At 42.1% G+C, this 27700-nt stretch overlaps 1 protein-coding gene across 3 annotated transcripts in view; it reads left to right on the plus strand.

Annotated features, from left to right (window-relative positions):
• Nucleotides 1–27700, plus strand: part of lilli (AF4/FMR2 family member lilliputian) — a 144770-nt gene that overhangs the window by 12882 nt on the left and 104188 nt on the right. Inside the window, exon 1 of one of the 3 annotated variants that reach the window (XM_012283008.2) lies at nt 11489–12585. The exons of the other annotated variants lie outside the window; for them this stretch is intronic. Coding sequence (XP_012138398.1) covers nt 12572–12585 — 14 coding nt within the window. The 5' untranslated portion in view covers nt 11489–12571. Of the gene's footprint in view, nt 1–11488; nt 12586–27700 lie in introns of those variants that run through there. 3 annotated transcript variants of the gene reach the window in all.

Below are 27700 nucleotides of genomic sequence, written 5' to 3' on the forward strand. Positions count from 1 at the left end.
TTGGATCATTACGGCAGCGTATTGTCTGTCCGGCCTTCTGGTAATATTGTTTCATCGTTCTGCGTATTCTTCTCTCCCGTTGTATTATGGTCCCTTGCCCAATGGTTGGTCGCGATTACGCCATTATAATCGTGCCTCTCCGACGACTGCTTCTTCGCCGTGCAATTAGCGAACGAATCTCTAAATGCAATCGCGTGGCTGCATGAAATCCGCGCAATTTCACGATTCACCGATAGAGACGACACGTTTAGATTGCCAGCGAACGGGTCCCCTCGTTCCCTTCGGTAATTTGTTTCTCTTGAATAACGGCAGAACACAATTACGGGCTTCGGTGGTTTCGATTGAAATTGAAACTCGCGCCGAACATGAAAACGCTCCGCGAGATACAGAATCGGGGAAAAAAGCTGCGCTGTCGCGAACAACGAGTTTGCAGGAACGCAGAGTGTATAGGATGATACTATTTTCAAGACGAAGATTATCTAGGATCATTACAATTATGCTGGATTATCGTTAGAATCACGATCGACAGTTTTTATTGCGGCATTTAACCGGCGGTAAAAAGGACGTAGCATTCGGCTTTCGATGACGTCAAGATCGCGTAGAGAAGTGCCGTTAGGTCTATCGTTGAAAACTCGTGAGAAACGTCTCCGAGTATCTTTCATTCTTTCGTCGATTTTCAACGCTGGGTAGCTGAAAAATTCTGTTAACGTACAACCACATAAACTAATCATCTAATCCAAGTACTTGTGTAAATTCAAAGAAAATCCTTTTAGTCAGTTTGAAATCATCTATATGCAATGTATTCCTGTTGGGTTAACATCCAAGTCTCTAGTAAAATTATAGCAATGATCATCCAGTATTGCAGTGATTAAATAATCCTTAAACGTCGAGTCTCCAGAAGCTGTAGATCGCAAAACAGATTTCTGGGTAGTGAGAATATTCCATGGTTTGCATCTGTTTTGAAACATTTAGTCGAGAGATGTTGCCTAGAAAAGGTCCTTGGATTCGCGGTCGAAGATCCGGGTCAAGTACGGGATATGTTGTATTTGTTGCTCCTGTCGGTACATTTCGCGTGTCTCATTGCATAATGTTTGCCGGGTAATTCACGATCGATCAACGCGAATTATCACCATCATGGTGTCTCGTGATCGAACTACGAAACGGAAGCGTAATCACATATTAAACAGATAACCGTACACACGTTTTTGTTCATTAAACCGATCTTATCTTCGTTCAACTGCTTGGACAAGCTCCTTATCGTTCAATTTTATTTTCTTTACAGTTCGATATATCGACTTCTGGGTTGTCAATTCGTTGTAACGAGATATTCCGCTCGATTAAATTGTTTTGGAGATCGTAAAGTATCGTGACGTTCGGAATAAAACCCTTTTAGTTACCATTTATACGCCGGTTGCAAGATATCTGAGTCACCTGCGTTTTTTATAATTAGACAGATAGGCACGTTCAAGCAATTCTATTTACATAGATAAGTGACCGTTGCAGGGTAATGTGATAAAAACATGTCTTGAATTTAGATAACGGAAGTTTCGTCACGTGTGTATCGTATTTCCATGCTTGTTAGTTACACGCGTGATATTCCCACGCGGCGTATTTTCACGCGTCGTACTTACTCGCATATTTGTACGCTACGTATTTTCAGTCGCGACAGTTACATCGTATTTTCACATATCGTATCTCCAAACATGGTATTCACGCATGATAGTCTCAGCACATGGTATTTCACACATGCTGTTTCTGTAATATAAAATGTCTACATCAACGTTATTTTCATAATATAGTGCTATAAGTAGCTGTATTCAGTATTAGTAGAATTGGGGTATTATCAAGTTCTGTGTTCATACGAATCGTATAACATTCCAATAGAATTTTTCTATACGATATCGTGATAATATTGCGTTACATCGTTAAACGAAGTTAGGGTAGATCTCGATTAATATCATTCCGAGAGTTTTCTACACAAGTTAGGGCAAATAAAAGTTGATCAAGTAGGGAAGTGGCGCGTCGAATGGTCGTTAGGTCGAAAAGGGCTGTATAGAGTGGCGGAGGACGCAACATTTGGCAAAGTGGAAAGAAGGGAGACAGAAGGCGAAAGGACGCGATTTGATAACACGGCATCGATCCATGTTCTCAGGATGCTTCCACCCTTCTCTTTATTCCTTGTCTCTGTTGTTCGTGCTCCTTTTCCACTCTACGTTCTCCCCTTTGCCACTGCACTCCCTTGTACTCGTCTTCGCGCGTGTTTTTGCGAGTCTACTGCTGCAATCAGCAGAAACTGTAAATACCATTGACGTACACGTTCGTCTCGCTGGAAACCGTTGGTCAGCGGTTTTGCTCTTATCCGTTGTCAAACTATTCATAATAAAATCTTCCATGATACTTTACTTCCACGAAACTGTTGCTGTTTACGATCGAAAGTCCCGAATAAAATTTGATACTTTCGCTTAGGTAAGGAACGCGTGTTACATAAATCCGTACTTTCTATATGTAGGTATAAGCTGCTGGAAAAGCTTTACTACACATCCTTGTTATTTCGATCCGCTTTGATTGTACGAAAGTATTTCGGTCGCTAATCGTTTACCTTCATTGTTCCCGTCGCGTACAAAGGGTCTATTCTTATTCTAAAAGGGTTTCGAAAATCGAAACGCTGTTCCGTTCGAGGCGAACGATTAGGCATTAGACGGAATCGCTTGACCATAATCGGGGTCGTGCTTTGTTTACGTCGCTCAGGCTAGTGAAAGTTTCTCGAAGCGTACTAGACAATACTAGACAGTAAAATCTGTCCTCTATACAGGGGACTATACCATTATTTCGAATAATGCTCTTCCTTCGAAGTAATTAAAGTTAATCGTGCAAAAGTATTCTCTATACAAATTGCCATATCATAAAAGTTTTACCACTCGAATAATTCGTGTACGGTCGAAATTAGTTTCGATTTTAATATCGCTTTCCCACGAATCGAAATAATCTCGCGTCCTTTTCGCTCGAAAACGGAGCTTTGTTCGTCGACGGTTTTACACCGAATTCGCGAACGATTCGGTAACGCGACCGATAAAACAATTAAGAGAAAATCAGTTTCGTCGTAAATTGCGGCCGCATTATTGAATTATCAGCATTCGAGGCAAGTCGCATTACGAGCGGAATGCGAATGGAACACGAGGAGATTGGCTTCAAGGCGACAAGTGGTCTGGCCAATGAACCGACTTGCTCGCCCGAACTCTCTTGCCTCTGTGAGGCCACGAATTAAACGACCTAAGGATACTAAGAGATTACCTGAACCCGCCATCTTTAAACATAGCTGCTTAACTGATTTGCGCAAAAATCCAGTCACTAAACATCTCGCTACTTTTTACCAAAAATCGATTACTTACATATTTTTTATGTATGTAACGCTTTTATGTATAACGCTTGTAGAGTACGATCATATTATAAATTTGGGTATTTGTATAAAAGAGTTTGTTCGAAGGAATCCGAACAAAAATTTTTCTGGTCAGATGATCCTAAAGGTTTATTTGTAAAATAGAATATAGCGCATATGTAGTGCAAATTCGATCGATCGAGTTCAGTATTCGGAATCGATTTAGCATATTTTGATACGTAATTACGTAAACGTCCGCAATCTAATCGCGAGTATCAATTTCGCAGGAACCTCGACCGTGAGGTCAGTTACCAACGGTCGGTAATTCCGTCGTAAACAAACGAGAAAGGACCGTCGAACGTTAAAAGTACCGGCAAGTTTTCGAGTCGTTCGGTCGGTCGTTCTCCAGCCGTAACGTTTTACGCGCAACCTTGCTTCGTTCATTTAATCCGGAGCCGGAATCATCGCTTTGCTCGCTTCGTAAACCGTTTTTCTCTTACGCGTTCCAGTTGATTGCGATCAGACCCGTCCTACTTTATCTTTGCTCCTCATTTTTCCCCCTCCGTTAATTTCTCAATTAACCATTCGGGGGTTGTATAATTAAACGTGGACGGAGATCGTAATCGCGTGACGCATTCGAAACGACCATGTAATGCTCTTATTATTAACCCTTTTGCGGTACATTTATTCTGGATTCGTTATCGATTCGAGTATTCGATTTATATGTACAGGCATTTGAACTCTACCGATAATCGAGTCGAGCGAATTCTATTCGAGCGTTGCAGCGGCACTCGGATTTACTCTCAGTCAAATTTGCGTTTAATCGCAGTATTCGGATCGGAAGTTGGGCGAAGAAGGTACAAATTGGTTTCGAGGCCGATTCTGTCGAGAAAGGCCATGGAAGTGGCGCAGATTCGAAGGTGATTTTAAAAAAAGGCACGGTGAATAACGCGTATAGCAGCATTCGGAGCAAAGGTCCCAACCACGACAGATTGAGGAATCGATTTCTCTGCGGCAGAGTCGCGTTACCAGCCTCGTCGACGGTTCTCGAGTAGAAACACGAGGGTTTCGAGGGAACGATACTCTCTTTTATTTTTTCTTCTTTTCTTCTCCCTCGCTAGAAGGCAAATGCACCTGTCGAGAGGAGAGAAACGCTGCGCTGGTTCGCTGTGCTTCTGTACTCTGCAAAAGTTAGCCGCGTGTATGCACCGATATATATTTAGCGCGTGCGGCATTTCTCGACCCACATACTCATCGGGAGGCAGAATGTCTCGTATGCGTGGGGTCATCCTGTCGTTCGACGCGACAAAGACATTGTTTCTTTTTATTCCTTTTCGTCCTCGGCGCCGATGATTTTCGAGCTACGGTCCCGTTGTAACCTCGATATTAACCCTTTCTCGTCACATCGCTATTTTATAGCTTATCTGAAGTTTCCGTGTCTTAAATGACAAACGGCGTTGTTAGGTTTTACTCGGTCTTGAAACACGGGATAATGGTAAACGGCGTTTAGAGTTTGAGAGGGTGTCGCGTGAACTGGTAAACGTGTTCGTAAGCAAAGAATCATAGACGACAAAGAAACCATGAGTCACCGTTGAACGGACTAGGGGAGTTCAGCACAAGCCATTACTAAATCAATGTGCAGTATCAACGATGTCGTTGCATTATCGTCCCTTTTGATTCGTTTTGTGCATCTGTGCGTGACCGTGTTCTAAGCTGAAAATCGATAGGATCTTTCGGAAATTCCGCTTTACTGTACGTTATATCCTCGAATCACCACGAACGAATACAAATGATATCACGATTGATTACAGAGCCCGTGATAAAACGATAGTTAAAAGAAATGACGCAGGAGCGCATTGTTAAACTTTAAGTGGCTTGTACTTCGAAATACGGCTCTTATCTTTTCTACGAAATGTATTTAGGCGAATAATTGAACGACAACTAGCGAGAAAACAGAGATAATGGTCGATCCCTCTGGTGGCGAACATTGGAAGCATCATCACAACGCTAAAGAAGCGTGCAAACCGTACGCTTCATAAATTCATGGCCGTGGTTCCGGCCTAGGCACTCGTGCAATTCCTTTAATTGCCTTTCTACGCGATAGACACTGATATCGTTGATTTATGATCAGATTGTTGTTCAAATCGAAGCGTTAAAGCGTCGAATTCTGCAGAAGAGTTATACTTGTGTCTGCGCGCAAGAAATGCATAACTGTTCGCCGCGCTTCGAAAATGATTGCTCGATATGGCTCCGCTTTATCGGATAAAAGATTCTTCGCGTTTCAATCGTGTAATTCGCCGGTGTTTACCGATAAATCGCGTTAAACGAGCTGATCGTGTAATACAGGATCGCGCTAGAGATCGCGTGGCAGTGTTCCCTCGGATTTTATTGAATCGATAACGTCTCGCTGGCACGCGTGGCCCTAGGGGTGTGCGCGTTAGTCGTGCGAATAAATACACCTATTAATTGTAAATGAAATGTAATATTTACCCCTTGTGCATCGTTTTCATTAAATTGACCATAAACAAAAATCAAACATTCAATAATTTAGTTATTCCAATTAGAGGTACGCGCGTATAATAATTATGGTACTATCTAAACATCTATCTGGAGATCTATAAATCTGTATACAGCTTTCGGAATATATGGTAATCGACTTGAAAATCAAAAGGTCAGGTAAAGATCTATCTAACGATCTAGGCATCCGAGGAATTAGGTATGCAAGAATTTAGCTATTCAAGCATCCCCGAGGATCCAGGTATTTAGGGATCCAGTACTTTAGACATCCGTGGACCCATAGCATATTTGTCGATATACATGTATCTCGTAAGACTTGTTTCATCGAATCGATCGATATCAACTGAAGACTTAAGTACATAAATGCGATAGCGTGATTTTGTGGAGCAACAAAAAGTGATAATCGGCTTCAAGTGTAACGTGTAAATACAGAGAAGATTGGGTCAAGTAAATCCTGTAAATCCGAAAGAGATGACGGTTTAGCGGATGGCACGCGCCACAGCCCCTTTGACCAGGTCGCTCCATTAATTTGTTCGTTACGCGTAGCGGAGTAATATCGATGGTATCTGAATGCGCGAGGGAGGTTAGCGGTTAGGGTGGCTCAGAGTGGTGGAAAGGAGCGGACGAGGTGCGGGCTCATGGGTTACGCTACGCGGGTTCTGACGTCACGTCGCTTGTACGCAAGTTTACTACCACCACCAGCCCGTGTTACTACTCTACTACTACTAGTACTACTACTACTACCCTACTACTGCCTACTACCCTCACGTGGCACGAGTGGGAGGTGTGCTTGTACCACCCACACTCGGCTGTCTCCCGTCTACCGTATAACGTGTCCGTGTATACGGTGTCGCTATCCGAAACGTATCTATCAGAATTGATATTATTCCGATTATCAGTTTGTTACTACTATCCCGATATTACCGATGCTGTTGCTGCTACCCTGCTACCACCACGTGGAGGCAGTGGAACGCGTGTTTGTACCACCTACACTCTAGTCTTCCAGCTTACCGTATAAATTACGCATCGGTGTCTCTAATGTAGCTACGTCATTATCGCGATGGTCGTTTTGTTACGACCATGTATTATCGCTACCGATGCTGGTGATACTACTGCACCAACGCCTCCGCGTTCAGATAAAGCGTGCCTGCATCTACGTCAGTACACGTTTAAATAACCTACGACCTTCTGTCTCGCAATCTTTTAAAACAATTAGTATTTCTGGTATCGCTCGAAAATCGTAGCTATGAAACTTTGTACAAAAACAGCGACCTCCCAGAGATACTTTACAACCCTCGCGGAGGTCACGACCCACAGGTTGGGAGACCGAGAAACAGAAAAAAAGTGACGTTCCAACAGTTTTCGTGGTCCCAATTTCCCCTCAGTTGAGAACCAATAGCGTAACTTGTCCAAGTATACCATGTTGCTATTCCAAACCTAGACGCTATCATTACAACTGTCAGTGTTTGCGTCACCATTCTATTACCACCACAGTGACTGCACACCGTCAAACCTTCACCACTACTCCTACGATACCGCCACGTTGACGTTCCACTGTATACCACGTTACATTCTCCGCCAGCTACGTTCACCACCACGAAGTCATAAATGTGTGTGAAAGGGACAGAGAAAAACCGATGAGACACGGGGGTGGGAAACGAGAGAGAGAGACGAGCAGTGAAAAGGAGGACAGAAAAAGTAGTAGTTTCCTTTTTCGACCTCTTTCTTCTTTCTTCTCTCGGCTCGATAGTTCGTCCTCTTTCTCGGGTCGTCTCTGTCCGTCTCGGACAGGTGCTCGCCGAATTACCGCGGAATCGTGGCGGGACAGAAAAAGAGAAAAGACTGGGACAGAGACAGAAAACAGCAACCGGAGAGCCGATACCTAATCCTCCCTTCGTTGGCCCACCCTCGGCAGGAAATCAATAGAGAGGGACTCGCTCTATCCCTCCCTCCCTCTTACCCTTTCTCTCTTTCTTTCTGGTCCTGTTTCGGTCTCGCTGTTCTTTCCATTTCTCGCTCTGTCTTTTCCATCGTAAACGCTCGTTCGAAGAAATTTACCAACCGACTCTCGTTTGCACCCCTCTGTGTCTCAATCTCTCCTTTCGTCGCTCGCGCGATAAAAGGCCACCAAATGTCACGTTTCCAAATGCAATTTTAATTTAACGATTTATACGATAGGTCTGTCGATACTATCGTTTTCGGTAGGGAGTCTCTACTTTACCTATCTTCTTACTAAGCAGAGTACAAAATGTTACAAAATCAATGACGAGACAACCTGTCGATTTATCTACCATAATCCGTTGCGCGACTGAAATGTTTGCACTCTCGATCGTAGATTATCGATATCACAGGGTGGCAATCCCCGTCGAAACTGATTTCGTCTGTCGAAAAAAGCTGGAGGTCGAGGCAAGTCTCGAAAACGATTCAGGTAGATTTTCTGAATGAGGTCGATGGCTGTTCTCCCTCTTGGGATTTCTAAATCGAAACAACCGTGCGACAGACCCAATAATGGATCGATGTCTGATGGTGTACGAGTGGTCTGTGGTCGTAGTTCTTATACCATGAAGAACGCGTCTCGATGAGAAGATTACTTACCTGCAAGAACTTTTCTTGTTTGCCAAGTGATTGATTCGTTACGACAGAAATGAGCGTAAGAAATATTTCTGCAAATAATATTTTGTTCCAATATTTTCCGTAAAACCGGATAAAAGTTGCACGTGGTAAATTGTAGAGCTCTTATTGGTTCATTGATCTTTGCGATACAATCGCGCGAAACGGAAGCACAGAGTATCGATATGTTCTTCCACGAAGTTACTCCTCGGGAATGTCCCTCGAGGGGTAAAGAAACAAAGGGTGGGTTAGAGGATGGTCGGGTGGTGAAAATTGGAATTTCGTTTTTATCGAACCGTGTGCGTCGAGGTGAGTGTTGGCACTGAAAGAAGAGATACACGGCGAAATGGGCGGCGCGAACGCGTGACGTAGCGGAAGTCGTGCGTCACCAGTGACGTAGGCAACGTCGAAAGAGGAACGTCCGAAAGAGGCCATTGACGAAGACTTGTTGCACGTCCCTTTCTGCGTAGGTTCCGATATCTCTCGATCTCGTTACACAACGGGAACGTTTTACGCTTGAAATTTTAATTATTGCCATTCTGCAACCAGAAATAGATGTTTACTAAATCTTTTTATATCGGAACAGAAGCTATCAATAACGTCGCGCTCGAGAGGTGCTCTTTTAATTCTGGAAAGACTGAGCTTTGTATGTAATTATTTATTCAGTTTGCACGCCGCATTTAAAACGTCTTTAATAAAACCAAGATCTCCGGTAATAGTCTTGAATACGTGACTGATGATAAATATAATTCCCTGGCAATTTTTGCTGCGAGAAAAATAACGTATCCGATAGTTGAAATCGAAGAAACTCAATTATTCTTTGGTTATTCAGTCGCGTAATACAATAACATGCTGAACTTGGACATAGGTTCATTATCGTTTCATACATGTGAAGTTTTCCACGCAAAGTTTGGATCTTCCTCGAGTTAATCTGGCTATACATAAGAGAAAGCAAAGTAGCATAGACTTGTTGCATATCCATTCGCGCATGTGTGTCAGCCAGGCCTGTCCCGATAGGCAGGAGAAACGGCTAAAGTTCGTCCATGTTTTACGACACGGGATCGTAAATCCATCTCGATCGATTTGATTCGCTTCGCGCATCGATGAGACGTCGATTCGTTGTTTTATGCAGGCGTCGAAGTACGATGAAGTTATCGCGTCTAGGGCGTATCCGTGGTAACTCGGGCACCCTACCATTACGAAACTGAGTAGCGACTTAGCTTCCGGATCCTCGGCTAATCGAAGTTGGCCCACCGGTGTGTCACGATGTGCCGAGATGTTTCGATTAACTCGATCCCGGCGACCTGTAAATGCGTAATTAGCCACGAACGTTCATCTATTTCATTTACATAACCGTCCGTTTCTTGATTCTCGTTCTTTCGACAAGAGGGAAAATTCTTGTACCGTTAAACCTGACTAACAAGGGGGATTTCCAGATTCTAATAAACTCGTGTGTTAATCTATGTGTACATTTAATTTCTTTTAATTTAGCAAACTGTTGCAGTTTATTTCTAGAGTGATTCGACGCATTCGTTAATATCGCGCCATTTATTACAAGGTGTAATTATTTTTGACTTTAGTCACGTACAGGTATATGCACACTTTCCGTCGTGAAATAAGATTATAACCGCAGTGCGAACCGTTTCCTGTTTTTCTGCATCTGTGTGGTTGTAATGTATTTCCTGCATGGTTACCAAAGTACAATAGTTTGAATTTTGATATTACGGACACTATTTAAATATAGAACCATCGCTGAGCGCTCCTACGCGTAAGAAATTTAATGAACGCAATCTTATCATTAATGTTATTTCCATACACGTTTTGCAATCGTGTATAGATTATGTAAACAGTTGTTTAGCAAATTTCGCTAAACCAGTTTTAGCTTCGGATGCAAATTTACGCGACTTCTTTTATCCACTGCAGTAAACTGCTATGCTACTACTCTTTCGAGCTTGCTTTTATTTAAACATTATTTTACTATTTTATTACACTTAAATACAGGTGATACTTAAAATTTAACGATGGCTCAAAAAATGACCACTGCGTCATAGTCGTCGATTTAAAAACTACGCGTATTAAATTGAAACGAATTCTTGACTCCCCTAATAAATCACTCGAAACGGTAAATAATATGAATTAGCGTTAATGAATCCGTTGGTACGATACGATAGCGGGTATATCGTTATGTTAGTATAATTGAGTAACGGGCTCGAAATGAAAATGATTAATATTTATCGTCGAGTGCAGTAACATTTTCTGGCACGGTTCGTGTCGTCACGTAAAATTGCACCGGTGGGAATTTAAATCGTACGAACACGTTCGTGCAGAGCGTCTGTCTGTGGGTGAGACAAGGAAAGCGATTTTTTTAGGTGGTTGTATCACAAGCAAACAGTATTGAACTTTCAAAAAAGTGAAACGTACCAAAACAGAGATAATCCGATTTTAAATCATAACATTTAACATGTACTGTTTAGCAAATGCTTGGTACACTTTTTACATATACCAGACATTTAACAAATTAAATTGTAAATTGAAAATTAAGATTCTTAAGTTTCTAGATTGTAATATCCTTAGATCCTGAAATTTTAAGGAGACAAAATTTCCACGTTTCAAAATTCTTAACACATCAAAAAATTTTTAACGTCTTGAAAAATTTTTTAAAAATATAAAAGGAGTGGAAGGCCTCCTCTTTTATTAGAATATTTATTCTGGGTGTTCTTGGTATACGATAAAAATTTGTTATTGATATTTTATTCGTGGCGATTATGAAGGAGTTTAGTTTTGTACTTGACTGTCGCGATACAACGAGCTTAAATCGTAAACGGCTCGCGTGGTTTCCAATCTATCGATAAGTACGGTAGAGGATTGGCGGAGTAACGATGATGGCCGACAGATGGCGACAAGGGAACAGGTGCATTCGACCAATAGGCGCGCGCGTAATCCCCCCACCCCTGTCCACCTACCGATTGGCGCTACGGCGGTGTCACGAACAGCGATCGCAATATGGCTTCCGCCACCGCCAGCAAGTGAGAGTACCTCCGAAGGTGACATCGAAACATGGTGGAATATTTAAGGGTGCGCGAAACGTCGCGCGTGTGAAAATCGCTGGCGTGTCTGTCTCGATAAAGGTGCGTCGAGTTGGCGAGTGTTCGATAAACGGTGCATGTGCTCGAAGAAACAAAACATTTCGGTAGAGAGAAGCAAGAGAAAGACAGAGAGAGAGAGAGACTCGTGTTGAACAGAGACGTACCGCGCGCACGGGCCATGCGTCGAACGAAGACAGAGAGACGGTGCGATACGACGGTTCGTTTAGCCAGAGGTTTCTGACACGAGAACGCGTATCGACGGGAGAAAAAAAGCATGGAACACCGTGTACTCGGCGTTCCACGGTATCGAGAATAACGTCGCGATCGAAAAGTGGGCAGCATCGTATCCTTTTCGATAGTCGAACACGGTGCGCGCGACTCATACGTCGAAAGCGTGGCTCTGTCGGTGTGTTACGTCCCGTACACACGCCGTGCTGTCCCGATTTGCGTGCGCGCCTGTGTGCACGCGCGATCTTTCGGTGTTGGAAATTGAAAGAAGACAGGCGAACGGTGAATGAGCGGGGAAGAATGAAAAAAAGAGTCGAGCGTTGGCACGGGGTGTCGTACATCGACGACGACGACCACGTAACAGAGAGAAGAAGAGGCAAAAGAGCGAGCGAGTGAGCCAGGGCGACGTTGCCAGAGTTTTCCTTCTCGCGTTCCCTACACACCGTATAGCACGTACCTTCGTGCTACGAGAGCAAGACCGAAACAGAGAGAATACGATGTGACAAGGAGCGAGAGAAAAGTAAGGCTTAAACACGCACACGCACACACGGCCACCACGAGACACGAGAGTAGCGTGAGTCGCGCGAAACGGATCTAGGGAATTTTTGCTCCTCTACCCTCTTTCAATTCGTCGATTTGTCGGTGGTGTTTTTGTTCGTGCCCTCTGGACGTGATTCGTGAATTACCATGAGACGACTTCCAATGACGTACACACTGAACACGTGACACGCCGAGTTAGGCCGATCGACGAGCCATGAAGAAGCCACGGTAAGTTCTTTCCATTTTTTCGAACTTGTTTCGTCCGTTAAACGATCGTCGCAACGCCTTGCTTCTAGTCGCTAAACTTTTACGCTCGTTTATTTTTCGAACGGAACTTACAAAACAACCACGAATCCGATATATAACAATGTAATGGATATCGGTATACTTTGTCGATATTTCTATTGACAGTTTATACTACACGTTAATTCATGGATTTAATTCTTGTATATCTTTAAATTGGAACACTTGGAGATTTAGTTTTGGGAAGAGAAATATTTTTAAAATTTGAAAACTAAGTCATTTGAAAATTGTAGGGTCAAAGAATTTTGAGATTTGTGGAATTAAAAATTGAAGGATTCGGTAAGTAGCGTTTGCCGAGAGTACAAAAATATTGCCAGCATAAATTGTTGATGCGAGGAGTTCGTAAGATGTCCGTTGCGGGCGAGTGGTTAAATAGGGGTTAGGTCTGCAGCGTGTGGGTGTTAACGAATTTTCCTGAAGTCGGGGTATTTCGATTCACTGCTACGTCACTGAATGCAGAAGCGGGTACACGGCGTGGTGGTGAAATGACGCGATTATAGGGGGATGAGTCAGAAGATTGACGCCTTGTTTATCGATCTCGACGCCGCTGGATGCTCGTTACGAGTATCGATATTAGTATGCCGCGAACCGTTTGCAAAACGTGGAACGGGTTTGTCGAAACGTTGACAACGTAATAATTTCGCGCGATATCAGAGCGGAGAGTATCTCCGGTAGAGGGGAGGGTTTGCCGATAAATTCACGGACAACTCCATCTTCCAACAAATGTCTCTATTTTTAGCGGACCGTCCCACGGGTCCTACTTTAATTATCTGCTCGTTATTATTGGAAGCTGCGTGGGGCGGTACATACATAGATACACGTTTCTTGCCACTTGTTTTATTCCCTCGATTTCGGCAGCTTTCTAACATTAGCTTCTGAGTGATATCGATAACACTGTAACATCGATAATATCATTACAAATAGAACGTGTAAGAAGCTTGCATGTCACATGCGATGACACGCATAAGTAAATGGTTGATTTGTAACCTACATGCGATAAGGGGTTAATTTCCATGTAATTACATTGTATTAAATCGAGTTTTTCTAAAAGAGCAATTTCTAAAGAAAACTCGATCCTTAAAATTTCAAAATCTGAAACGACGTTAATCCTCGAGGTTAGATTTAGATTCGAGGTAGATCGAAGAATCGCCACTTTCGACGATTAGACGTTCAGCTCGATTCGGGTCATAGAAACGATTACGCTGATCGCTAGCCGATCGAGTGGTGTCAGGAATCGTGGTAGCGAGCCAAGTATCAGTCAGGAAGGCGAGACGAAAGAAACGCGATGCTCCCGTCGTCTGTTGGGACGCGATGCCTTCGTCGAGAAGAGAGGAGAAGCACACGACGCGAGGAATTCGAGGCTCGAAGTCGAGAACGTTCCAAATACTTGCCGCTGCTGGTCGTCGACGATCAGACCGAGTTGCGTAGGTTGCTAAATTATGAAGGGAACGGGTGTACCGACGAGGAGGACAGATTAAACATCTCGGAGTTCGTCAACTTTGGAATCTGTCCCGTTTCTCTCTTATCGCTGTCCTGAGTGATTTCGCAACTATTCCTTAACTATCGACTACTTTATTCTCCATTGTTTTCAGCGCTAATTAATTGTCTTCGCCAACGAAGACCTGCAAGCTTTTAGAGCAGGCTCTTTTGAGGAGACTGCTATATTGTCATCGATGTATGTATGTATTTTTATTCTCTTCAAAAATGAAGAAGGAAGATGAAAGCGATGCATGGTGACGATCAACGTGCATACGAACATATACGTCATAGAACGCGTGGTGATCGAAGCGCGGTAACCCTCGTGCGTAGTAATTCGACGCGTAGTAAGCCCCGTGCGTAGTAACTCGATGCAGTAGTAATTGAATTGCGTGGTGATTCTGCGCGCGGTAATCTAACGCGTGGCGATCGAAAGCTAGATAATAAGAGAAATTCCCGCCTTTATTGGTTTTTACTCGTTAGATGGGGCTTAACACTTGTTGAATCGAGATTGTTATCTTACAGGCACGCGTATCATTAAATGGTCGAGGTTCCAGTTTCTCTGAAACGCGTTAAACAGTAATTTGCTCGCGTCAACGGGGAGAGAAAGGGGGTTGGTGATGCTTAATTAGAATCGTTAAGCACGACGAGGCTGGTCATACTTGTCAATTTCCGTTCCAGTGATTCGTAATTACTTATTGGTAGCGATTGAAAAAAGAAAGTTGGACTGTCAGGAACAACGGAGTAGAACGTTCGAAAAGTTACCTTTGGAGTTGAGGTATACCGGCAGAACGTCTAGTCGCCGAGGACTATAAAGTATGCAGAAAACGAGCATCGTTTTACGCTTGATTTTATTGCTTATTCACTCGGTGCACCGGTCCTGTACGTTTAGCCGATCTTCTATCGCCTACTATTATCGCAAATTTCCACGTTATCGACTTGGAGATCTGATTCGGTCCTGAAAAATCTCATCTTTTCATTCCTCTATGGCCATCTCGAAGATCAATCCCTTGCTGATTTAATTCTTGGTAATTTAGAACGGCGTGTTTTTTTATGGCAGATCGATACCGAACTGTTGACAATATGTCGATTGCGAGGAAGTCTAAGTTTATATTACAAAGTGTACTTAAACACAAACAGCAAAATTCGATAGCAAAGAGTTAATTGTCGAGTTGCATCGTAATCGTCGACACGTTTTATCGAATTCTCGTGAGACAAGCGACACCTACGACTTTATTGTCCGGCCAGAGAGTCGTAAATACACGGTGTAAACGATCGTGAAATTGCCGGGGTACGATTACGTTTCTATGGACGATCGAAATGGAAAGCTGTCGATGGTACGAAGATAACGGCGCAAATACGGCAGTCGAGAAACCACGATCGGCTCGATGTTGATACGCGACCAGCCACCTATTTAATAGGCTAATCGTACCGGGTAATTAATATGTTGGATTGTAAAGGACCCATTCGATGTTACGACGTATCGGTAATAAACCTATTAGAGGAAAAATGATGGACTAATATCTTGTAGACGATTATGCTAGATTCGCTGTAATGACATCTTCGAGAAATTGATTTACAAGATAAAACCTGATTCCGTTCGAACTGGATACTATACGGTTTGCCTTCGGTGCTAACACGTTTTCTGCATACGAACATATACGTCATCGAAAATTAATCTGTTGCTTATGCATAATGTATACATCGTACATGGTGGTCTACGTAATAGTTGCTGATTATAAGTCCGTTATCGATGCTGTTACGAAAAAATAGCGAATTAACATGTAAATAGGCCGAAGTTTACGGCATTCGTAAGATTGTTTCCTTAAAGATTAAGTGGCATTTGTGATCAGTTGTTATCGTACATAGCAGTAATTGTTACCTTCGTATTATTTGAGTAGTTTCGTGAACGATGCAGTCTAGTTTCGCAATTCTGGTATTCGTCGATTATGTTAATAACGATGGTATTAATAATCGTTTATTATTATCTGATGTTACGACAAGTTATGTAACGAGTTTAAAAAGGCTATAATTGTGAGCAAAGGCGACCGCTTACGAATCGATGCTTAGAAATCCTCCCTCGGCCTTGGACATTTCTATTACTGTCATTCCATGTTCCATTATTAATTTACCTATAAAAATATTCATAGACAATCGTATCATGGTAGACCGATCGACTTATTTTTGCTACGCATTACGTATAACTCACGGGAGAAAGTAGCAGATGCTTATTTCGCCGTTCGCTCGGAAAATTGTCGTACGATTCAGGAAACTTGGACGTTACGTTGATATTACGTTGTATGAATCGTGGTAAGCAAAACTAGACTCTAAACCCCTTCATTCTTAGATAATAGCCTCTTCAAACTTTAATTTCTGTGTGTAGATGTTGTAATGCACTTTTGATAAACATTTTGTAATAATTAGGAAAGTTAAAGAAACTAATTTTCAATGAATGGGTGGTTAATGAAGGTTCGTGTTCTTATCACGTTAGATCACTGCGCGTATTTACTACACGTGGTACCATACAGTAGAATTATTACGTATGGTACTACTACACGTTAGCGTCATCACGCGTGGTATTGTCATGATTTAATATTACTATATGTGGTAGTACCACGCGTTAGAATTACCACGCATGATACTACTACACGTTAGCGTCGCCACGCGTGGTATTGTCATGTTTTAATATTGCTATGTGCGGTAGTACCACGCGTTAGAATTACCACGCATGGTACTACAACACGTTAGCATCACCACGCGTGATATTGTCATGTCTTAATATTGCTATATGTGGTAGCACCACGCGTTAGAATTACCACGCAAGGTACTACTACACGTTAGCATCGCCACATGTGGTATTGTCATGTTTCAATATTACTATATGTGGTAGTATCACGCGTTAGAATTACCACGCAAGGTAGTACTACACGTTAGCATCACCACGCGTGATATTGTCATGTTTTAATATTACTACATATGGTAGTACCACCCTTTAGAATTACCACGCATGGTACTACTTCACGTTAGCATCACCACGCGTGGTATTGTCATGATTTAATATTGCTATATGTGGTAGTTCCACGCGTTAGAATTACCACGCATGATACTACTACACGTTAGCATCACCACGCGTGATATTGTCATGTTTTAATATTACTACATATGGTAGTACCACCCTTTAGAATTACCACGCATGGTACTACTTCACGTTAGCATCACCACGCGTGGTATTGTCATGATTTAATATTGCTATATGTGGTAGTTCCACGCGTTAGAATTACCACGCATGATACTACTACACGTTAGCATCACCACGCGTGATATTGTCATGTTTTAATATTACTACATATGGTAGTACCACCCTTTAGAATTACCACGCATGGTACTACTTCACGTTAGCATCACCACGCGTAGTATCATCACGCTTTAGTATTACTACATATGGTAGTACTACACATTAGTACCACCACACATGATACCACTACATGTCAGCATCACCACGCGTGATATTGTCACGTTTCAATATTACTACATATGGTAGTACCACGCATTAGAATTACCACGCATGGTACTACTACACGTTAGCATCACCACGCGTGGTATCATCACGCTTTAATATTACTACATATGGTAGTACTACACATTAGTACCACCACACATGATACCACTACGTATTAGCATCACCACGCGTGATATCGTCACGATTTAATATTACTACACATGGTACCACTACTAGTCAGAATTACCACGCATGGTATCACCAGTCCTTAACCCTACACGTGGTATTACAATTTATAATAACCACGTGTACCATAGTATTACCCACAGTATAACCATGGTTTAATATAACTACACATGGTATTGCCACGCATGGAAGTAGCTATATACACTATCACCATATATCATATCACCAAACATGAAATCGCCTACGCGTTATATGTATTGCATCGTGCAGGGTCCACTATCGGTACACGTGGTACGTATCTCGTATTGTTATACACCACACGTCAAATTTCCACAGATCATATTTATCGAGGCCAATAATTTAGCTGTGAAAGAGGCCATCGATTTCTGGCAAAGATAAACTTCAGTAGGATTTCTCAACGATTATCTTGTCGCTGACTAATAAGCATCACCATATAAGTGCTTTCAACCCACATCTTTACTATTAATAGGGTAGAACGGTTAGCTTTGTGTAGTTAATTAATTAGTTTGTCATTTATGTTGTCAGTTTAGTCTGTTCAGAAACTGCTTCGGAGTTTCGCGGTATAAATACACATCTTGACCGAATTGGGTATGCTAGTTTAATCCCTTTGTTTAATTCGACGCGTCTCTTTTCTATGTTTAAGCTTCTGGATACTCGATAACTGCGTGATAGCTGCGGTTGACAAGCTGTTCTGATAAAGGCATCTATCCAATCATTGTTGCCCTATTCATTTGTAATTTCGGTTGTTCAAAGCTACTGTTATGTCGCTCACGATACACGGTAGGGTATTTCTAACGACCGCATGACAGTCGAATTACTCACGGACGAAAATGGTCAATCCGTGTACTCAAGTTCAATGTCCTGTTTTAATTGGTCTGATTCCTGATTGTGACGGTCGTCAGCCGAAGTTAATTTTGGTAACGTAAGACTGTGTTTAAGACAGGAGCAAATAGTGCAGGTCAGCATAGGTTATATCGCACAGGGATTTTTATCGTAACCCTTCTAGCATGTTTAGTAAACTTTCCGTTACGGCGATTAAGTGTCAGCCGAGTTATCAAAAATTCAATGTAAAAGACAGAATTCCTTTGTAGGCGACAATAGGTGTATACCCCAGGATATTACCCGGTTACTCTGAATTATTTAAAGTACTTACAACAGCATCGTACCTTAAGTGTTCCTACAAAAGCTTTTCAACACAAAATTCCTCGCGAAGGAAGTTACAAATTTCGAAAACAGAATGTCAAGTTTTACGAGAGCGTAATACGCAGCGACTCGACAGCTACAGGATTTAATTTTCCCTTTTTAACCCGAGCGTTTATTCCACTATTCCTTCTGTAGACGGTTTGTAATTAGCGTATAGACGGTTCAGAGAGACGTAACAGAAGCATATTCGTTTGAGTGAATAGTTGAAATCGGTGCACCTTTCGTTTCCGAGGCAAGTGTATTTTTGATGAGCAGTCAAAGGGTTAAACCCCGTATCCAGCAGTCCGGTTGATCTCCGGAATAGCGGAGCGGTTTGGAGGTTCGGTGTTTTATTCAGTGGCGAGCGTGAAATAAGACGAGCAGAGTGTGAGAAATTGTCTAAAATCCGCGGAAACGTGATCGCTCGATGAGATTGGCGGAAGGTATTTTTTAACCGTATTTCACTGTTCGCGATTCCAGTAAACAATGACTGCGAAAGGTTTACGACTGCTGCACGTGTGCACGGTGAATCTATAATGGAATCGTGTGGCGAGTAGACGATTTTTCCGCGTGGGAAAAAAAGACACAAAATCGAAGGGGTAACCGACGGGAATACAACGGAGGAGGATGCGAAAACTTCGAAGAGACGCGGCGTCGTTTCTATCCCGTATCGATTCCGCGAAGCGTTACGCCGACGACGATTATATTTTATTTATCCGAACCGGTTGCCGAACGACTATAGTTTCTCCACGATGCATCGTTCGCGTACTCACGCTCTTTTCCTCTCGTGATTTTCCTCGGTTTTCTTTGGCCGATCGATGAACGTTCGGTTCGTTACATCGACGCGCGATCGTCCTTTGAAAGTTTGATGAAGAACACGTTCGTTGACCCCCTTCATTGGAATTTCATATCCCCGAGGATATTGCGGACTGTCACGAAATTCGCGATCCTATACCACGCTTCAAAAACTAGCGAAAGACCTCTGGTAAACATTGCGCCTTTGAAAAATTACCGCGCTTTCAGACTCTTTCGATTCCTGCGGCGAATATCCAAACACTTTCAAACTTTACCCTTTTGCTACTTTTTGGGACCTTACTACTTTACGTATTGTAGGAATTAAAATGACAAGAATGGTTTTGCACCGTTTTGATTTGGTTTTGTGCAAAAGAAAACGTTTTTATTATTTAATAAGGAAAAAACTTTAACACAAACATTAACAAAACAAAACTTAACTTTAACACTATTTTTCTAATGCCTCTTCTTTACGACAAAGTTTCTAATAAACGCTCCTTTCTTTTTAAAAAAAACACACATCAAGCCCGCTCGCTTTACAACGTCTTGAACTGTCGATAATTTATAACAATTTACAATATTATTACCGACGATTAACATTTATTATCGATGATCAATTACCGACATTCGGTCAGTCGGTCACTGACAGCGTCATTCTCTCATTCCCGCACAGCGTCATTCTTTCATTCCCACAGTATTTAGTTATGGAATTTTAGTACTTTTGACCTCTGTGTACAACTTCGAAGCTGTAGAATTTTGGGACTTGGAGCTTGTACAATTTTGAAACTTTGAGAATTTATCTTGAGATATTTTGATTTTAGAACATTAGCTTGCACTGTGATAGGTGCGTCAGTCAAAATTAATCATAGCTACAATTTTAAAAGAAAGAAAGTTGAAATTTTGTATCAGTCGTTGACTGTGCAAATTGAATTTCAAATTGAAACGTATTCAAAATTCAAGTAAAATTCATCACAGATGAATCACGAGTGCAAGATTCTGGAACTTTGACGATTCGAGATGTCCATAGTGAGACCATCAAACTTTGGTATCCTCAAACCATTGCCCCGAATCGTGAACACTTTATAAATTTTAAGTTTTTGTTCATTTCCAAACGTATTTAGTCATGCTCTATATGAATTCTACATCGCGAAAAATGGAAGTTGTGTAAATATTTGAAACTGGATTTAAATTACAGGCTAGTATTGTACACGTTCGTTACCATACGTATCTACACTTCTATATAAACTAACATGAAAGAACATATTCATTTTCATATGCATTTAGTAGAAATCTTTCACTGTTTGTAATAAAAGCCTTTGAAGAATTAATTCTACGGTAACCTTTTATTTGGTTTAGTACAATGTTTTCCACGACTTACGAACAAAGATACGGAAGAAATAAAAAAGCATAAAGTCTTTTGTTATTTGAACGTTGACCGATTCCAAGGTTTCCGTTTGAAGATCGAACGTCATTGTTTTTCCTGGTGGCCACAAAAGGTGCAAGAATCGAGGTATGATAAAACGCGTGGGTAGGAACGAGGTGAAAAGCGGTTGCTAAATCTTCCACTTTGATAAACGAAAATATAGGGTTTCGTGGCAGGATGTTGCTTCTCGCGGCTTTTTATTTGGACTCTCGAGAAGCGAGGAAAGACAGGTAACGTGCTCGTAGGTGGTCGGTTACACGTGGGTGGATTTTCAAGAGAGAAGTCAATTCCAGTAGCCTCGGTGTCGGGGGTTGAAGGTCAATACGGCGGCGAACAACCGTGTAACCTTTAAGTCGCGGGGGTGAAACAACGCAGTCGGTGGTTTATCATTGGTCGAGCATTTTCCAAGCGCCACCGAATATCGAGTCCGCGCGAAATCGATATTTACTCCATTTGATCGTCCAACAACCCTCTTTGGTTCCTCGACGGTCCCTCTCCCTCCCTCTTAGGTTTTTGTACGCTACTACACTCGAGTCACGAGCATAATTATCGTAGCACCCCGTGTCATTATCGATCGAGCTGCTAATTAATGCGGTTTAAATTTGTCGTCGCCCGATGCGAGAAATAACGATGCACCGTTATTGACGGCTTCAACGTGTACCTCGTTGCATTCTCGTCGCTCGATACCTCGATAATTATTCCCTCGAACCGCCAGAAAACTTACAACAATCGCTGAATTACGCTCTCGTTTTCTTTAACTCTTTAACCACAATGCAAGGGAGTTTTTAACGGCGCAAGATCTTTCTTATGGTTCAAGCGGTCTGACGCTTCCAAAATACAAAAGAAGGTACAATGAAAAAGCTTTCTAAAATATCTTCCTTCATCTCTGAGGATGTATTCTAAAGCTAACATGTAGCAGAATAACAACGTCCATTCAACGTGTTACAACAACCGAATTCACAACGTGTATATCCACTAAGCGTATAATTTAAAGTAGAAACTGTAAAATTATTCGAACAATATGACAGTAAAAAAATCGATGGCGCAAGAATAAATTTACCTTGAAGTTTCAATTCATCCGCGGTTAATAAAGTGTTAATCGACGGAGAAGATTGCGAGAGAAATATTTGAAGCGTGCAACGAACACAGTTGGTTTTCCGCCTCGTCGACGACGATGACGACGTCTGTAGCTTCTTCACTCGTACCTTTACCCTTTCTTCTAGTCACCGAGAAACGGGGTAACGAGATTTTCATTCCGACTTCTCGACCCGTCCTTCGCGATTCTCGATTATACCTAACTCGACTTCCCCTCACCAGCAACGAGCAACGGTACTTCTGGTCAGGAGGTAAACGAACTGGGATAAGGTGTCTCTGAGAAACCTTAGAAAATCGCGGAAGACCCTGACAGCTTAACCTTGGCGAACGAGCAAGGATGTACTTCGTCCTCTATTTTTATCTTCGAAGGAGAAAAAATTCGTCGATTCGATTGTCCTTTGGATAGGACTCTGAGGGTTGTTTAATTTTAATGTATGTTGGCGAACGTGCTAGAATCTCTTTGTTCGTAAATATTCAGGTTGACAAATTAATTTAGGATTGCAGACATTTTAGATTAGGGTTTGAGAGGATACAGAAATTTCAGGATAACTTTCTGTACTTCTGTGTTTTTGCGAATAATGTGCTTGATAATTCAAGACGAGCAAAGGTTATGAACGATTAGATCGAAAGTCTGTTTGAAAGGAGGAACCTGGATGATTATTAGAAGCGTCTGTCGATTCCTTTGACATCGGCAACGGACGAGCTGTAATAAAGCCAAAAGAGACGCGATTCAACAGGGATTTTTCCTTTTTTCTCCGATTTTTTTTCCCTCTAGTTCGCAGAAAGAGAGAGCCGTGATGCGACAAGTCTCGTTATCCTTTCGTGCCACAGACGTCTCGTGCGATGCGAAGCATAATGTTTTAATTGGACCGGCTGTTTAATTCGAAGTGCGATTGATACTTACAGAACGGTTCAGTTATCCTGAACGCGTTTCTATTATCGCTGGCGTGTGTCCTGTTTCAGGGAAACGAATAAAAGCGAGAGGGAGAGAAAAAGGAAAATTCCCATTCACGGTCGTTTCTTTTTCGTCTGTGGCGGTCGAAAAAATAAAACGCGAACGAACAAATGTTTATTGAATCAAAAAACTGTCCCTTTGTTTGGATAACAACGTTGCACGCGTAGCTATCGAGTGTATTTGCTTGGCCGCAAACGATCGTTCTACCGTGATAATATTTTCCTTCGCGAAACTTGAATTTTCAACATTTATGATTTCGAAGCGCGATAGGTACTCTTTTATTTGTTCTAATGAATTTCGTTGAACGAGTGTTAACCTTTAATTACGGTGCGATTTAATTGGAAACGATTACAAGATATTAATTAAAAATCACCGTTTTATTAACCTTCCTCATTCGAGTTATATAGAAATGATTAATTAAATTTTATTGTCAGCCGTTGTACGACTACACATTGGAATTTTTACGCATTGCAATTTCCACGCGCTGTAATTTCTATCCGCCGTATTTCCACGCGTCGTATCGTTACGCATTTTAATTCTCGTTCCTCGTCATTTCTATGGATTATATTGCAACGTTCTCCACCCGTCTTTCACTCTCCGTCTCCAGACGCTTCCAATAATCACGCATGGCGATATAACGAGGGTTTACCGTATCTGAACGGGTGAATCTCACGAGCGATACCGGGCTCCATATCCGCAACCGTTCGATGTCAACGAGGCTGCATCCTCGTAAAGGCCTAATGGTAGCACCGATGTCGGTGAAATGGAATAAAAGTCGCAAGAGGGAACAGAATGAAAGAAACAAGCGGAAATGAAGCGTTTCACCGGGCAGGGACGAAGGCGCAACAGTTTGGCCGTAGAAAACTTATCGTGGCTACTTTGCTTTCTCGATCGACTTCGAATAAGAAGATAACTCGCGGTAAAGAGAGTAGAAACGAGTAGTATAAAACGTTTTAGGTGCCTCGCAGCCTGCTAACACGCTCGATCGTCGCGTGAAAAATAGATTTGCTTCCTGCGAACGAGATCACACCGATCGGAACCTGTTTACCCTCTTAACGAGATACTTAATCGGCGCGTTTAATAGCTGTTGCGTTAATCGCGATTCGTAATTAAATTTTATCTCGATTTTGTAGGAAGCTGCAATAATTTATACCATTTTTTCAAGGATGAACGCTTCCATAAAATAAATAACGTATGCAAATACTCTTCGAACGATTCTATCGAAATAACGTCCAAGTCTGGCGTGTAGTCGATTAGCGAATTCCTCGGTGCCGAACGTGCTCGATTCGTTGCACGACGATCTTGCGTGTAGCTTGAAAATTGGCATGATGCCCGTTTCGTGGAACGATAATCCAAGTAACCACGCGAGCAACTAAGCGAAGAAGCGGTGTTTGCGTGGCACGTGCAACACCGTAAGTGCGTTTAACCCTTTCACTTCCAGCGTCGACTTTGTCCACAAAACGGTTTACGAGAGCTAATATCGAATTTATACGCCATCCGTGGGATTATCTACAAATGCTAGCGTCAGCTGTAGCATGTCGCTCGAATATTAATGGCAAAAAGAGAAGTCATCGTTTACTTTTTAATTTTTCACGATCCGATAAATGCGTAATCTCTGATAGATTATTTTCGAATTGAAAAGTTTCTGCACAGATTTGATAAATGCTTATGACATAACATTACCAAGAACAAAAATTCAATTTGCTCACGAACCACGTTCGAAACGATAAGAATCTATATTTTGCTCCAAAAGGTTAAGTTCCCGGAAGTTTCCCGGAGTTCAAAGAATCGCGAAAATGATTTAGGATTTCTCGGTAATGGAAAATTCGTAGAATATCAAGTACATCGGAATTCGCTCGAAGGGTGACCCCTTTTTACTTCTTCTTTTCGTTGATCGCTTAAATGTTCGCAAACGAACGGCAAATTTCTCCGTGCGACAAGTAGACGAGTATCGACGCGGAAAGAGGGTGGCCGGAGAGGGTGGTGGGTAGACGAACCGCGAGGAGTGGCTTTCGACGATACCGTGGCAACACTCAAAGGAGGGAGACATGGCTTTGATGAAATTCAGGGAACAGCATTCACGGTTCAAAGGAAAAGCATAGGGTAATGCCAGGTAATAACTAACGCGAACGAAAGGTAGCCCGTTCGTGAGAACTGGAGGGCGTAGGTGGCGTACAGCAAAGGGAACTACCGCCTATGTTGGCTACTTTTTTTTCACGTCGGCCCATTTCCTGTCTGTCGCCGTTCCGCTCGTCGACGATTCGGAATCCTTCGATTTTCTGTAAAATCGATTCCAAAGAATATTTCATCCCTTGAGACAACTTTCACTCAAACTCGTTTATCTCTCCAGTCATCTGTTTTAATAATGTGTAATTATTACTGTGCATCATACTCTTCAATGTCCACAGACTATCTTCTAAATTATATTTGTTTAACAAGTTTTAATGATTTGCATCAATTGTTTTTGTAAACAAAGCATAAATGGATAAATACATGAACACTCGCAATCTAGCAATTATAGATTATTATCGGTTACTTCTATGACTTACATGTAGATTTTAAAACACGTTCAATACATCTCAACATGATTATACACGCGGAAGGAAGTCGATCTATTAACCACTGCTCTTAGTCATAGAATTATAAAATCTATATACACATTTAATGAGACTTACAGGATTTTATGGCGGGAAAGACCCGAAACTGCACGTGTACAATGACTAACATTTACTGTATTGTCATGTCGTAAACTCGGACCTACCTGAGGCTCCGCTTTAAAATAATTTACCTGTAAAAAATATCGCTTGAGCCGAAAAACAGGTAACAGTGCTGAGTCAACCTTATATAGTTAATTTACTATGAGCAATTGAACATCATAAATCATATCCAAGCGAGATGTGGAAAATTTTGAAGAAATAGGTGTTCTAACGGAATTGAAATTCTACATTGGAAGCGAGCAAAGGCCAAAGTGAAAGAAGTATGCGACTCCGTAGAATAGAGAGTTCGGCGAGTTTGAAGAAGCAAAGAAGGCCGAGTAGAAGAGACATCGGTCTTATCTGGGCCAATGGAACGTAACCTCGTGCATCTAGTACTCTTTCCTCGACTGGATCGGCAAACTGCGTTCGAGTTACGAAAATGTTGTCCTCGACTATCTCGACTAATTGGCGAACTTGTCGCAATTACATACCGCCACTCTGTTATCTGCTTTCTTTCGCGAGAATCGTTTTCCCTCGTTTCCTCTTAACGGCCTTTCTTGGATGTTCGAACGGGTCGAGGTGAACCTCGCGATCTAATTATAAGAATCATTGGAGAGGCGTTGGTGTCGAGATCTTGGCGAGTTTCTGTCATCTACGTGGGATTAAAATATCCTCCAGTTCTCCTAAATACCTCTTCTATTTGCCAAAGCTTGCCATTTCTTTTTCAACGAGTAGATAAACAATTCGTGGTTCCCTGAGAGAGTAGCCATCGTTCGATGACTGTGATTTAGCCTGTCGCAAAAACAGACTACTTGATAGAAGAAATTCTTATAGAAAATATGTCTTGTTTGCATCGATACCTTAATGGATATCACTCCCTAATGTTTAGAACAAATACAGAGATACATTCGTACAACTTCACTTTTAAAATGGACTCCCTTGTCACAGTAACTTCAATGATTAAAAAAGTTTGTTCAGTTGTAATTCTGCAGTACGTAGAGATGTGACATAGTAAAAGTATGCGTGCTCAAGTATCAGAATGGTGTTGCAAACCTCAGCAGGTAAATTAAGGTCCGATTACTTTAACGACACGTGCACGTAATACGACTTCGATAACGCGATGTACCGGGCACAAAATAGCACTTACGGTGTATCAGTGCGAAGCTAAAAGCTTGATGTTCGGCATACTCCGCGAGATTCGTTGAACAAATGTAGCGGTTGAATTCAAGGTCGTGCTGGTTGCGCGAACGCCGAAGAGACGCCGAGGTTCGCGGCGTGCAAGAAAATCCGTAGTCGTCCCGTCAGCGAGCCGTGGATAAAAATAATCCACTGACTAACATCTAGGCTTCGACGACTATTATTATCCCGAATCTTTCCCCCGAGATAGGCAGACGCTCGGAAAGAAATGTGACGATCGTTGGAGCGTGCCTAGGGGATCAAGCGGGGACGGTAATGGACCGTTCGTAGTGAAAGTGACGCGGATAACAGGAGTAATTTCTTGAAAAGAGCCATCGCGTTTACTAACCACTGGTACCGTCTATTTCTGACACCGGCGTATATATTCTATCGAACATCGTGTTCCCGGTACTCCATTTATTCGGACAATTTTCTCATCGCGAGTCACATCACCGTTGGACCGCAGCCGTTGACTAAAAATAGAGGAGTATCTATTTATCTTCGGTTTTGGAGAATCAGGAAAGAGCTGGAGGGAGTCT

Source organism: Megachile rotundata, chromosome 12, assembly GCF_050947335.1.
Source record: "Megachile rotundata isolate GNS110a chromosome 12, iyMegRotu1, whole genome shotgun sequence".
Classification (NCBI taxonomy): domain Eukaryota; kingdom Metazoa; phylum Arthropoda; class Insecta; order Hymenoptera; family Megachilidae; genus Megachile; species Megachile rotundata.